Source organism: Staurois parvus, unplaced genomic scaffold (genome assembly GCF_062004578.1).
Source record: "Staurois parvus isolate SC_StPar_1 unplaced genomic scaffold, SC_StPar_1.0 ptg002258l, whole genome shotgun sequence".
Classification (NCBI taxonomy): Eukaryota; Metazoa; Chordata; class Amphibia; order Anura; family Ranidae; genus Staurois; species Staurois parvus.
This window is the reverse complement of record NW_028320054.1, coordinates 99,045-114,658: the sequence shown is the minus strand read 5'-3', so window position 1 is coordinate 114,658 and position 15,614 is coordinate 99,045. Positions and strand designations below refer to the sequence as shown.

The 15,614-nt window shown below is 46.1% G+C and overlaps 1 protein-coding gene across 1 annotated transcript in view; it reads right to left on the bottom strand.

Annotated features, from left to right (window-relative positions):
- The window catches only part of LOC149431445 (C4b-binding protein alpha chain-like), a 123,655-nt gene that overhangs the window by 22,006 nt on the left and 86,035 nt on the right, over positions 1–15,614 (bottom strand). Inside the window, exon 10 of the mRNA XM_089665596.1 lies at positions 12,464–12,730. Coding sequence (XP_089521722.1) covers positions 12,464–12,730 — 267 coding nt within the window. The remainder of the gene's footprint in view (positions 1–12,463; positions 12,731–15,614) is intronic.

The window sequence follows — 15,614 nt, the reverse complement described above, 5'->3', positions numbered from 1 at the left end:
TGTTACTGGCTATTATTACTAATGTGGGGGCAATGTTACTGGCTATTATTACTAATGTGGGGGCAATGTTACTGGCTATTATTACTAATGTGGGGGCAATGTTACTGGCTATTATTACTAATGTGGGGGCAATGTTACTGGCTATTATTACTAATGTGGGGGCAATGTTACTGGCTATTATTACTAATGTGGGGGCAATGTTACTGGCTATTATTACTAATGTGGGGGCAATGTTACTGGCTATTATTACTAATGTGGGGGCAATGTTACTGGCTATTATTACTAATGTGGGGGCAATGTTACTGGCTATTATTACTAATATGGGGGCAATGTTGCACTGGAACAGTGATGGTAATGACGAGTGGGGGGCAATGGTGAACTTTACAGTGATGAGTGGGGGCAATGGTGGACATTACGTGATGAGTGGGGGCAATGGTGGACATTACGTGATGAGTGGGGGCAATGGTGGACATTACGTGATGAGTGGGGGCAATGGTGGACATTACGTGATGAGTGGGGGCAATGGTGGACATTACGTGTAGAGTGGGGGCAATGGTGGACATTATGTGATGAGTGGGGGCAATGGTGGACATTACGTGATGAGTGGGGGCAATGTTGGACATTACGTGATGAGTGGGGGCAATGGTGGACATTATGTGATGAGTGGGGGCAATGGTGGACATTACGTGATGAGTGGGGGCAATGGTGGACATTACGTGATGAGTGGGGGCAATGGTGGACATTACGTGATGAGTGGGGGCAATGGTGGACATTACGTGATGAGTGGGGGCAATGGTGGACATTACGTGATGAGTGGGGGCAATGGTGGACATTACTTGATGAGTGGGGGCAATGGTGGATGATGTATTAAACAAAAAGACAAAACGTACCGGTATGTTCGTCTTGTTGTTTTTTTTTACTGATCCGAAAAAGATCCGATCCGTGACTCCTGATCCGTGGAACGATCCGAACCGTGAGTTCTTTCATTTCTGGATTTGTTACATGGTTGGCATAAAATTGTTCTTAAACTGCTGTTAACTTTATACAGTTGATATAAAATATTTTACTACAGTATTGGGTTCAGAATCTTTTTTTTCTAGATTTTCCTCCTTTAAAATTGGGTGCGTCTTATATTCCGGAGCGTCTTAATGGCGAAAAATACAGTATTTATTTTTATTAATTTTTTCTCTTACTTCCTGATGTCCATACATGTTTCTCCTTTTCTTTTTATATACACTACATATGGCTAGTGACCCCTCATATCACCCCGCCGCTGGAATAGGTTATAGCGAGATTACACGACAAAGTGCCCACTTCAACATCTTATATTCTATCTATCCATTCAGTTGTATCCAACCCTTGGCGATTGCACGGACCGTCACTCGCAAGCAACTTCTTCCATTAATTCTTTTAGCAATTATTTTACAGGGTAGGTTGCCAGGTCTTTCCCCAACCCCTACCATGCAGGAGATCCCACATGGCCAGGGATGAAACTAGGACAATTTATACAGAAGCCAATTAACCTACCAGCATGTCGTTGGAGTGTGGGAGGAAGCCGGAGCGCCCGGAGGAAACCCACGTGAACACAGGGAGAACATGCAAACTCCACGCAGGAGGCGCCATGGTCGGGAATCGAACCCATGACCCAATTACTGCAAGGCAGAAGTGCTAACCACTAAGCCACTGTGCCGCCCCCACAACTTATATTACATGGACCATTATCATCAGGGCCCACAGTTATCAATAGTTTAATTTCCTTTTTATATTTATCATTTTTATTTATATCTTTTTTTATATACAAAATTTTTATATACAGTGAAGGAAATGCGTATTTGATCCCCTGCTGATTTTGAATGTTTGCCCACTCACAAAGAAATGATCGGTCTAAAAATTGAATGGTAGGTGCGTCATGTTTCACATGACTGTCATATGCCTTTAAGTGTTCTCTATATTTGTCTCTGCTCCTCCCTTTCCTCTGGTTTAGTTCATACTGTATAGATAGCCCCGCCCTTTTCCCAGAAATGCATTTCAGCTTCAAGCCTCATGTCATGAAGCAGATCACATTATGATCTTTTGACCTATCCAATGTTCATTGTTGTAAGATTCTCTCAGTTTATGGAATAAACTTCTCAAGATCTACAAGATGTCATCTGATCGAGTTACTGCCTGTGTTATTCAACTAAGATTGGAGTTATCGCCATCTCATCACAACTGTGAGTTACAGAGATCACACTTTCAGTGCTTAGATTGGAGACACAGAACAAGGTGTATTGTAACACTAAGAGACAGAATAGCAACAACAAATTCAAAAGAAATGCATGTCTAACAAACAGGGGCGGACTGACCATTTGGAAACTCGGGCACTGCCTGAGGGCCCGGGGTCAGTAAGGGGCCTCATGAGATGCCCCTGGTACCTTTTTCATAGGCTTTTTTGAGTTTGGGCAAGGACACAGGGGCCCCATGATCCCCTATTGCCCGGGGGCCCCATGAGTTGTCAGTCTGCCCCTGCTAACAAATGATGACTGATCTGCATGTTCATGAGGGAAATAAGGATTTGATTCCCTATCATTCAGCAGGATTTCTGGCTGCCAGGTGTCTTTCATACAGGTAACAAGCTGAGATTAGAAGCAGTCTCTTAAAGGGAGTGCTGCTAATCTCATTTTGTTACCTCTATAAAAGACACCTGTCCACAGGAGCAATCAAACCATCAGATTCCAAACTCTCCACCATGGCAAAGACCAAAGAGCTGTCCAAGGATGTCAGGGACAAGATGGTAGACCTACACAAGGCTGGACTGGGCTACCAAATGATCGCCAAGCAGCTTGGTGAGAAGGTGACAACAGTTGGTGCAATCATTCACAAATGGAAGAAACACAAAACAAGTGTCAGTCTCCCTAGGTCTGGTGCACCATGCAAGATCTCACCTCGTGGATTGTCAATGATCAGTGTTACAATACACCTACCATTCGATGTTTAGACCGATCATTTCTTTGTGAGGGGCAAACATTCAAAATCAGCCGGGGAGCAAATACGCATTTCCTTCACTGGAGAGTATTTTTCACAAGACCATGTTATGTCTCGTTCTCTGGGTTGCTTAATATATTGCCTAATATATTTCTTACACTGTTAAGATACTATATTGTAATGTTTTATTATACTTGTCACTCCATTTGTATAGTTTTGCTCTTTAGTATATTCTTTTATGAGCCACTATGTCGGTCAACAATTTATGCCACTAGTGTCTATCACCTGGGCTACGGCCGAATGTGGGAGGTGCTTCCTTACTCCTCCCCTTTGCTAGAGGTATATTTGTGCCGGCCTAAAGATGGCTCCTCCATGGCCTAAAGAGGGAGCATGCATGTTCCAAACGCACACCATCATCACCACCACCATCATGTGACCGGATGTGACATCCCCTCCGTCCATACTGTCTACTGGCTGTGTCCCGGAACTCGTAGGAAATGCTGGAAGCTACCAGCATCACCGCCTAACACCAGACCCACCACTACGCACAGAGACTCACATCCCTCCACACAGTGGATGCCTATTATGTGATGTGACATGAGAAGCGCCGTAGCGCTAAAAATGGCCTGGTCAGGAAGGGGGGGGGGGATCCTCAGGAGGGTAAGGGGTTAATTTATGCCACTAGCGTCTATCACCTGGGCTACGACCGAATGTGGGAGGTGTTTCCATACTCCTCCCCTTCGCTAGAGGTATATTTGTGCTGGCCTAAAGATGGCTCCTCCACGGCCTGAAGAGGGAGCATGCATGCGCTGAACGCACCCCACCACCACTACCATCACGTGACCGGATGTGACGTCCCCTCCATCCATAGTGCTTACTCGATGTGTCCCGGAACTCAGAGAAATGGTGGGAGCCACCAGCATCACCGCCTAACACCAGACCCACCGCTACGCACAGAGACTCACATCCCTCCACACAGTGGATGCCTATTATGTGATGTGACATGAGAAGCGCCGTAAGGCAAAAAATGGCCTGGTCAGGAAGGGGGGGGGGGAATCCTCAGGAGGGTAAGGGGTTAATTTATGCCACTAGCGTCTATCACCTGGGCTACGGCCGAATGTGGGAGGTGCTTCCTTACTCCTCCCCTTTGCTAGAGGTATATTTGTGCTGGCCTAAAGATGGCTCCTCCATGGCCTAAAGAGGGAGCATGCATGCGCCGAACGCACCCCACCACCACCACCATCATCATGTGACCGGATGTGACATCCCCTCTGTCCATAGTGCTTACTCGCTGTGTCCCGGAACTCAGGGGAAATGGTGGGAGCCACCAGCATCACCTCCTAACACCAGACCCATTGCTACGCACAGAGACTCACAACTCTCCACACAGTGGATGCCTAATATGTGATGTGACATGAGAAGCTGGCCTGCATTACACATTTAAGTTTTATTAAAGAGTATATATTGCTGCACCGCTCTTCTTTCCTTTTGATTTCTCTACAGGGCTCTCTTTAGCTCTTCACTGGTTGGCTGCCTTCTAGTCTCATTATATTACTCCCATATGTTTTTAGTCCTGGCGTATTCTGCATACACCATTTTAACCCTTTTCCAAGTGCGCCAAATACCCGTTCAACTATACATGAAGCCATATGGAGGCATCTCTGAAGAACCCAGAATGCACCCCAGGATATGGTTTCATAACCATGTCCTGGGGTGCATGTTCTTGCCCTGCTTCTTCTTGGATAGGACAACAACCTACTGCTGTTAGATCTTAGCCTTCACCACATTAAGCCTATAGGCTATAGGCCTATCCAAGACATGCCCAGCCATTAGCACTATACATGAAGCCATATGGAGGCATCTCTGAAGAACCCACAATGCACCCCAGGATATGGTTGCATAACCATGTCCTGGGGTGCATGTTCTTGCCCCGCTTCTTCTTGGATAGGACAACAACCTACTGCTATTAGATCTTATCCTTCACCACATTAAGTCTATAGGCTATAGGCCTATCCAAGACATGCCTAGCCATTAGCACTATACATGAAACCATATGGAGGCATCTCTGAAGAACCCACAATGCACCCCAGGATATTGTTGCATAACCATGTCCTGGGGTGTATGTTCCTGTCCCACTTCTTCTTGGATAGGACAACAACCCACTGCTGTTAGATCTTAGCCTTCACCACATTAAGTCTATAGGCTATAGGCCTATCCAAGACATGCCCAGCCATTAGCACTATACATGAAGCCATATGGAGGCATCTCTGAAGAACCCACAATGCACCCCAGGATATTGGTGCATAACCATGTCCTGGGGTGCATGTTCCTGCCCCACTTCTTCTTGGATAGGACAACAACCCACTGCTGTTAGATCTTAGCCTTCACCATATTAGGCCTGATTCCAGGCTATAGGCCTATCCAAGACATCCCTGCCATTAGCACTATACATGAAGCCATATCAATTATAATACTAGGCTTTTTACATCAGATTGCGTGGTCGCTCTACTCTTTAACAGTGGCTCAGTTGTACGCAATAGTATTAAGCTCTTACATGACTGGTTGTGTAGTTGGGGGTAACAGGCCAGATTTATGCAGAGGTCGACAGGTCAATCACAGCATACATACCCAGCAGCACATGATATGTGCAGAATTATGGGCAGTATTATGGCTTGTAGTTGTAGTATCATGACTTACTACCATTCTAACCTTTATACCTGACTTGGTATGTTATGGTACTATGCTGTTAAAAAAAATCTGCATGTACTGTATGTTTTATACAGCCCTCATAGCAAGTAGCATGCAGCAAGTCAATATGAATGTTCTGCTACTGGTACAGGCTTGGTCTCCTGAAGAAATCATCTGCATAACTTAAGACCCATCAGTAACTAGAGCCATGGATAAGGGGGTACCACCAGTAATCCAGTACGGGCCCCAGGCCATCAGGGAGGCCCAGGCAGCTGGGTGAACTGGGTGTTGGTAGGGAGGGTGATCGGTACGGCGGAGGGTCAATTACCGGAAACTATCCCCTGTATGACTCTCTCTGCTGCACCTGAAAACTAGATTCTTCTCCTCTCCCTCCTGTTGACTTTCAGCTGCTACAGAGAGACCCATACAGGTGATTGGTTTTAGTAACTGCCCCCATGCCGCACCAGTCACCCTCACTGTGCACCATATGTTTCCCCCTACTACCCAGGCCCCCCTAAGTGCCCCTACCCCCGCAGTGGTGCCGGCTTCCCACTGGCAGCTGGTAACACACAATGGGAGCATTCAGGATGAAAAGGGGGAAGGGTCTGGTAAATATGTTGCATTTACCAGCCCCTTCCTTTCCTGAATTAAGACAATGAATGATCAGTACCAATCACTCACTGTGTTTATTCATAACTGAAACATAGTAAACTGTGTTTTTGGGGGGGCTCTATTGGGCTGGCTGTATGGGGCCCCGTGGTTTCTAATAGCAACCCTGTCAGTAACACAAGGTGCCCGGTGGTGCTGGAGAAGAATCAAACTTCAAACATCAGACAGGGCACTGATATTTGTAAAATAGAGATGTTCATTATTTACCCAGATCCTTTCTGTATAATAATGTATTTAACTGCAGGTATATGGGGGGTTTGGGTATACAGAGCACTTACATACATTATCTGCTATGCCAACATTTAGATATGAGGAAAGTCATAGGTATGGGTGTGGCTTGAATATGTACCCGTCCAGCCTTTTTTGAGTCCATTGGGGAAGATTCCTTGAAATGTCTTACTATGGCGCCCTACTATGGTAGGATTCTAGGCAGATTTAGTTTTTGTTACCTTCTGTAGTCAAGGGAGCAGTGATTGTATGTTCTGGTCTGTTCAGGGTTTCTCAGGGTTGGTTGTTTGATTGCTTCCCCCTGCCTTTGAAAGAAGCTTCTAGAACATACGGAGGAAGTGTCAAATGGCCAGCCTGAATATTTATCATGCCCTAGCCAAACCTTGGAGAGGAGTGTCCAGCAGTGGGTTGAGGAGGTGATAAATAGTCAGAAGACGTAAGGAGATTGTTCTGTTCTCAGCAGGGAGGGTTCCGTAGCCTTTGGGACTGCTGCCTTAGGAAGCAGCCCAATGACTGCAAAGCTGATTTTTGAGATCTCAGCTGTGGCAGAGATGGAGACCCGAAGTGACCTTCTAAGGAACTGGATGCAGAACTTCATCATCAGGGATCTGATCTGGAGAAGGATTGTCTCTCTCACTGGATTGTGACTGGAGGAAGGTAGAAGGTGTGCAGCTGTGATAGGGACTTGTGAGTACTGACCCTGAATTTATTGCTGTAACTATGTGCTTTTGGGATGTAGCTATAGGCTGAGATGACTCACATAGGGTCTCATAGTACCAGCCATTCTCCATCCTCAGCAGAATCCTGGAATGGGAGCCTAGTGGAGAGTGTCTTCCTTTTACTGTGCAAACATTTTGGACCCCATTCCCTGTTCCCCTCCTCCTGTGTAAAGTTCTTCAAGCAATAATTATTTAAAAGACATCCCCTGGATTGAGGTATTGGAGCCAGTGTGAGTGGACTGGTGCTTGTGGGGTCTACTTGGGAAGGACTAGTTTTTACCAGCAGATGCTACGAGGCCAGGGCTACAGCTACATTGCCTTTAAGATGGCTTTTTTAGCCATCACTAGGGCTAGAAGAATAGGGGATCTGCAGGAGTTGTTTGTCAAAGAGCCTTTCCTCACTGTCCTCCCAGACAAGTAGTAAAGCCAAATCCTGCTTATTTGCCTAAAGTAGCATCCTTGTTTCACAGATCTCAGAAGATTGTATTCCCTTCTTTTTGTAACAATCCTAAAGATCCAAGAGAGGGGAGATGCCATTCCTTAGACTTTAGGAGGTGTCTTTCCAATTATATGAAAAGGTCCAAAAGCTCTAGAAAACTGAGCCACCTGGTTGTCCTCTTCAGCGGTCATAAGAAGGGATTACAGGTATCAAAGACCACAAGTGCTAGATCGATTGCACCAACCTTTTTCAACCAGGGTACCATGGAACCCTGCGGTGCCTTCTGGATTCTTCAGGGAAGCCCTGGATAAATGCTTAAAAATTGCCACAAATTGGCCAAAAATTGTCAATAAGCCATTGAGTGGATAAAACCTGCATTTTGAATACACAGGGCCACGGGTTTTTTTGGACACTGTGCAAGCCTGCCACTGGCATCCTAACAACCAATGATATCATCGGTTGATAAGGAGGACGTTGGGTGCCTTCAGAGCATCTTTGTTTTCCCCTCCCCCTCTGTCAGCACTGGGGTCACATTAGTAGGGAAAGAGGGACAAGATAAATTAAGGGAAAAGAGAAACAATAGAATACTATTCAGTACCAAAGGTGGAAGGATAAATCACCTCTTTTGGGTGGTTCATGTGTGTGGGTGCAGCTGCGATAAGTAAAACTACAGTATTCATTTAGTTTTTACATTTTAGAAGGAAGTACTTTGAGATTGTTTAGAATTTAAAGGGTGCCTTCCCTGAAAAAAACTAGAAACACTGGATTAGGCAGTCAACCTCTCTAGTTTACAAGATTGAGGGTTCTCAGATTGTGTCATCTTTAAGAGCCCACTGCACTAGATCCTTGACTGCATACTTGGTGGAGGCAGCCATATTGGTGGGACAGATCTGCAGAGCAGCCACATGGTTCAGTCAAGATACCATTGTCAGACATTATGGAGTGGAGGTACTCTCAATGAAGCACATGGCATTTGGCAAAAGGATCTTACAGGTCCCACCTTTAGGCAACCCTGGATTACTTGCTTTTCCTCTCAGGTTTGCCATCATGGAAGGCTGAAGAAAATCCCAGTAATGACATTTCTGGCAGGTGTACTTCACTCCCTTGGCTTGTTGGTGTTGGTCATTGTGTGTTTTATCCCCTTGCTCACTGGTACAGGTAGACTACTTTAATCTCAACTGAGGAACGGGGGGGTGTTGGTTGAGAGGGGTTTTTCACTGCTTGTCTGATTTCTGTTAGTGAGGAGCCAATCACCCCTCAGGTTTGCTGTCCTTCAAAATTCCCAGAAACACTATTACCAGTAACTGGGATTTTCTGTCATATTTCAGGTTGTGAGAAAAAACGCACTCGATCAGTAAATTTTCCATGTTTTGTCATTAAAAAAGTAGTGGGGGGTTTGGAAAACCTGAGAGTGAGGGGGTTGGCTGACATTTACTTTGTACATTAGGCTGAGAAATTGTAGCCTGGGCCTTTATCCAGTACAATGCCATCATGTACACTAAGCCAGAATCCGAAGATGTCATGTTCCATGTCATACTCTATAAAGACTGTATTTCCCCAGAGCCACCAAGCAGAACCAGACTATCATTTTCCAGGAGAATCTGACTGATGGGTGTGAGGACAAGACAACATTTCTTATTCTGATTATTTGATGGTTTGCATATTATACAGTATTATGGAAGTCTGAATGTAAATGTTGGTTGATGGGAAATGTAGACTGTTATTTAAAGGAAACACGTCATTATGTCTTGAGGAGGATGCCATTCCCAGATTCTTCTTCTGAAATAACAAGTTACCTGCTGTCTTGTTGGCTTTTTCTTTAGCCAATCTGGTGGGATGTTGCTGCCACTGGTGCATGCTAGGGGAAGGAGATATAAATATTCGGGGCAGGCCATCTGCTCGCTCTCTTTCCCTGGGCTGAGGCCTAGGGAGGTTGCTAATGGATGGAGTTCTGTCACTGGGCTTAATAGCCTGGTTTGAGACCTAACGTGTACTGATGGTGGTCCTGAAGCTGTCTTGCCTGGTCTGGAGGAATCTGAACCTAGGAGAAGATCCAGGGGAGGCCCCTTGCTGGAGAGAGCCAGAAAGAAGGCTGGTCTCTCAGAAGGGCCTGGTGACTGACTTGGAAGATGCACTGAAATTTAGGAACGTGCTTAGAGTGTTGCCAGGTCGGTATTAAAGATACTGACACAGTGAAGCTGGACGTTGATCTGGATCTTAGTGCTTAAAGTGAACAATAGACTACAGGAAGGGGTGCCAACCCAAATTAATGTAACTGCTATCAGGGGAAAACCAGCCCTTCAAAGTGTACGAACACTATAAAATATCAAATAAGAAATCAAGGGCGCTATTCCCAATGTTATTCGTACTTATAAAAGCCCACAATGCACAATCACAGATAATGTGTCTAATCTCACAACATAATCATGCAAATAACATAAATAAAGTGTCCATTCAAAGTAGATAGTCCGTGCAGTGATCTCATGAATCTAACTCTCCTCAGCAGTGTGCCCAGAACCAGTGAAGGTATAAAAGAATCCAATATTCATCCACCACGTGCCGTAAAATAGGTAACTTACCAGATGCCCACCATTGTGAGCATAATATATATGGTGATGTCCTCAAATTGGAAAATGGTCAGAAATCAACACAGCCTTTGTAATGTAACTCTCTCATAATACATGGGAAGTCACCATAAATATACTCAAAAAAAGAAAAAACTATTGCTCCCATAGTGTAATCAGTTTATTAAGATTGGAAAAGTAATATCGTTAAAAGTGCCCTCACATGTCAGTGTGCCCCAAGGCACTCACACACAGCATGGGATAGATAATAAACACCGCGTACCGCCAATCACTCCATATGAGCCGGAGTGCATTCCATGGGTCAGATCCAACCCACCGCAAATTATATGCAGAAGGGACCAGAAGTGATGAAAGTGGCCAGTCCTCAATGCATTTTATATTGCATTCTTTATATATACACTATATTGACAAAACTATTCGGCCAGCCCTCAAAATGATGTGATTCAGGTGTTCCAATCCCTTCCATGGACACAGGTGTATACAATCAAGCCCCTAAGCATGCAGACGGCTTCTACAAACATTGGTGAAAGAATGGGTCGCTCTCAGGAGCTCAGTGACTCCAAGCGTGGTCCCGTGATAGATGGTCACCTGTGCAATAAGTCCATCCGTGACATTTCCTGGCTACTAAATATTCCACGCTCAACTGTTAGTGGGATTATACCAAAGTGGAAGCAACTGGGAACAACAGCCACTCAGCCACAAAGTGGTAGGCCATGTCACATGACAGGGCGGGGTCAGCGCATGCTGAAGCACACAGTGCGCAGAAGTCACCAACTGTCTGCAGAGTCAATAGCTAAAGACCTCCAAACTTGGTGTGGCCTTCATATTAGCACAATAACAGTGTGTAGAGAGCTTCATGGAATGGGTTTCCATGGCCGAGCAGCTGCATCCAAGCCTTCAATCACCCAGTGCAATGCAAAGCATCGGATGATGTGGTGTAAAGCACGCCGCCACTGGACTCTAGAGCAGTGGAGACGTGTTCTTTGGGGTGACCAATCACGCTTCTCTGTCTGGCAATGCAATGAACATGTCTGGGTTTGGTGGTTGCCAGGAGAACAGTACTTGCCTGACTGCATTGTGCCAAGTGCAAAGTTTGGTGGAGGGGGGATTATAGTGGGGGGTTTGTTTTCAGGGGTTGGGCTTAGTCCCTTAGTTCCAGTGAAGGGAACACAAGATATCAGCATACCAAGACATTTTGGACAACTTTGTAGGAAGAGTTTGGGGATGGTCCCTTCCTGTTCCAACATAACTGCGCACCAGTACACAAAGCAAGGTCCATAAAGACATGGAGGAGCCAGTTTGGGGTGGAGGAACTTGACTGGCCTGCACAGAGTCCTGACCTCAACCCCATAGAACACCTTTGGGATGAATTAGAGTGGAGACTGCGAGCCAGGCCTCCTCCCCCGACATCAGTGCCTGACCTGACAAATGTGCTTTTGGAAGAATGGTCCAACCTTCCCATAGACACCCTCCTAAACCTTGTGGACGGCCTTCCCAGAAGAGTTGAAGCTGTTATAGCTGCAAAGGGCGGGGCCAACTCAATATTGAATCCTACGGACTAAGACGGGGGGGCCATTAAAGTTCATATTTGTGGAAAGGCCGGCGGCCCAGTACTTTTGGCAATATAGTGCATATTACATTTATAATATTGGATTCTTTTATACCTTCACTGGTTCTGGGGACACGGCTGAGGAGCGTTAGATTCATGAGATCACTGCACGGACTATCTATTTTGAATGAACACTTTATTTATGTTATTTGCATGATTATGTTGTGAGATTAGACACATTATCTGTGATTGTGCACTGTGGGTTTTTAGAAGTATAACTAGCATTGGGTATAGCGCCCTTGATTTGTTATTTGATTGATCCGGATCTGGAGAGTCTGTAAGTGATCTGCTATCTGGGACCCCCAACCCTCACTTCCTTAGCCGGGTCTGCAATAAAACTTTAAAAAGAGAAATGTGACTGTCCCCCAATATACTTTCTTGGTCACCATTTTAGTCATGGACTGGGGTGAAATGCTAGTCCACCTCTGGCCTTTGGAGGTGCTATCCTACTTTTTGGTGTGTCAGAGGGGTACTACAGATAAATGACAGGCTACGTATTATGACCAGTGTTGGCTGATACCTGAATAGACAATACTTGTGTAGGAACAGACCATTCTCTCACCTGAGTCAGCCGTCCAGATAACTTTCTTCACCAGATTGTATTGTTGCTGCTCTGTATTAAGTTTGACGTGTATATTGTACTCAGTGGTTGGCCGAAGATCGGTGAATGTCCCACCTTTACCATAGAAAGTTCGACATGAAACACCATAGTAACCTGTACTAGGACAGCATTCCACAGTAAATCTCCAGGTCTGGGGACATTGAGGAGTGCAGGAGATCTGGGCGCTGATACTGGTCGCGGTGACCCTCCAATCCGTCATTGTGACTCCTGACGAAGACAACATGGAGACATTAAACTCTCAGAGATGACTTATAATACAGAGAAGATATCCGCTCCCCATTATACCAGCAGGATTTCTCAATACCGGGATCTGTATTTTGCAGGCCATTCATAAAACTGAACCTGTGGAAGTTAAAGGAGTTCTCCCCGGTTAACACAGCAGAAAGCTCTGTGATTGGAGGAGAGCCCACTAAAGTCACATCACGGGATTCTCATCCTGGCATTTTGTTTTTACAATCTCATTCTTTTTTAGATCTCCCAAATCCTCTGTCTATGCTCATTTATAAACCACACTGCTGTTCTTCATAAATGTACAGAACTCTTAAAAAACCCATCATGGCTGTAAGACAACCACACCGGCTTCTAAATGGACCTCGGTGTCAGTGGCTCGTCACAGGGAGATCTGTCTGTGTATGGACAATGTGCAGTCGGTTCTGGGAAGTGTGAGGACACACAGGGAGATCCAGTGGAGCACTTTCCAAGGCTTTGTATATGTAGCACCTTACTGGACAGGTTGTTGCATAGGTTAGGTAAATGAAGCCTTTTTGGAGCTCCCCTGTAATCAGTGGAACAGTTTGTGATTGTTTTGGGCTGTTCCTGGTTTCACAGGCTGCGAGTTTGATTGCTTTCCCCTGTCTTCTGGAGGATTCCAGAACATAGTGGGCTGGAAGGAGGAAAAAAGGCAGCCTGAATATTTATGTTGTCTCGGCCAATCCCTGGGGAAGGATGACCAGTGAATGGCTGGGGAGTGCATAAATAGGTGGAAGTCTGGGGCAGCCCAGTTCTTCTCTAGAAATAGAAGTTCCCAGCCTGAAGAGCTACTGCCCTTCCAGGAAGCCCAGCTGAAATTCTATCTGTGCCCATCAAGGTCCCAGCTATGCTAAGGCTGGAGGTCCTGTTTGCTGATAGTTCTCTGGAACTAATCAAGGGATCTTACTGAGACTTTGGTCTGAAGAGCTCAGTAGGGAAATGTCTGATTGATATTGGAAGGAGGCATCCAAGTATCCGGGATGCTATCTCCTGTGCCTCAGTGCTAGAGTTTGCCTGGTCTGGGATATTTCTGATGGTGTCTCAGTGCTGTCCAATTACTGGGCCATTACTAAAGGAACTGTTGTAAGGAGTAGCGAGAAAATGAAGAGGGTCCCCTTACTGTTCAGTGTTACTGGAGTATACCACAGCTCCCTGTGCCCTATCCAAGTGTATTCAGCAATATATTTAAAAAAAAGGCAACCCCTAGACCAGGGGTCTCCAATCTATCCAAACAAAGGACCAGTTTACTGTCTTTCAGACTTTAAGGGAGTTTGCCCAATGATAGCAGAAAATGTCCTGGTGTCAGTGGATGTAACCAATGCCCCATCATTGGTATCAGTGGAAGAAATAGTGCCCCATCATTGGTGTCAGCGAGAGGAATGGTGCCCCATCATTGGTGTCAGTGGGAAGAATAGTGTCCCATCATTGGTGTCAGTGGGAGGAATAGTGTCCCATCATTGTTATCAGTGGGAGGAATAGTGCCCCATCATTGGTATCAGTGGGAGGAAGAGTGTCCCATCATTGGTATCAGTGGGAGGAAGAGTGCCCCATCATTGGTGTCAGTGGGAGGAATAGTGCCCCATCATTGGTATCAGTGGGAGGAATAGTGCCCCATCATTGGTGTCAGTGGGAGGAATAGTGCCCCATCATTGGTGTCAGTGGGAGGAAGAGTGCCCCATCATTGGTGTCAGTGGGAGGAATAGTGCCCCATCATTGGTATCAGTGGGAGGAAGAGTGCCCCATCATTGGTGTCAGTGGGAGGAATAGTGCCCCATCATTGGTATCAGTGGGAGAAATAGTGCCCCATCATTGGTGTCAGTGGGGGGAATAGTGCCCCATCATTGGTGTCAGTGGGAGGAATAGTGTCCCATCATTGGTGTCAGTGGGAGGAATAGTGCCCCATCATTGGTATCAGTGGGAGGAATAGTGCCCCATCATTGGTATCAGTGGGAGGTATACTGCCCCATCATTGATATCAGTGGGAGGAATAGTGCCCCATCATTGGTGCCAGTGGGAGGAATAGTGCCCCATCCTTGGTGTCAGCGGGAGGAATAGTGCCCCATCATTGGTGTCAGCGGGAGGAATAGTGCTCCATCATTGGTGTCAGTGGGAGGAATACTGCCCCATCATTGGTATCAGTGGGAGGTATACTGCCCCATCATTGGTATCAGTGGGAGGAATAGTGCCCCATCATTGGTATCAGTGGGAGGAATAGTGCCCCATCATTGGTGTCAGTGGGAGGAATAGTGCCCCATCATTGGTATCAGTGGGAGGAATAGTGCCCCATCATTGTTATCAGTGGGAGGAATACTGCCCCATCATTGGTATCAGTGGGAGGAAGAGTGCCCCATCATTGGTATAAGTGGGAGGAAGAGTGCTCCATCATTGGTGTCAGTGGGAGGGATAGTGCCCCATCATTGGTATCAGTTGGAGGAATAGTGCCCCATCATTGGTATCAGTGGGAGGAATAGTGTCCCATCATTGTTATCAGTGGGAGGAATAGTGTCCCATCATTGGTGTCAGTGGGAGGAATAGTGCCCCATCATTGGTATCAGTTTGAGGAAGAGTGCCCCATCATTGGTATCAGTGGGAGGAAGAGTGCCCCATCATTGGTGTCAGTGGGAGGAATAGTGCCCCATCATTGGTGTCAGTGGGAGGAATAGTGCCCCATCATTGGTATCAGTGGGAGGAATAGTGCCCCATCATTGGTATCAGTGGGAGGTATACTGCCCCATCATTGGTATCCGTGGGCGGAATAGTGCCCCATCATTGGTGTCAGTGGGAGGAATAGTGCCCTATCATTGGTGTCAGTGGGAGGAATAGTGCCCTATCATTGGTGTCA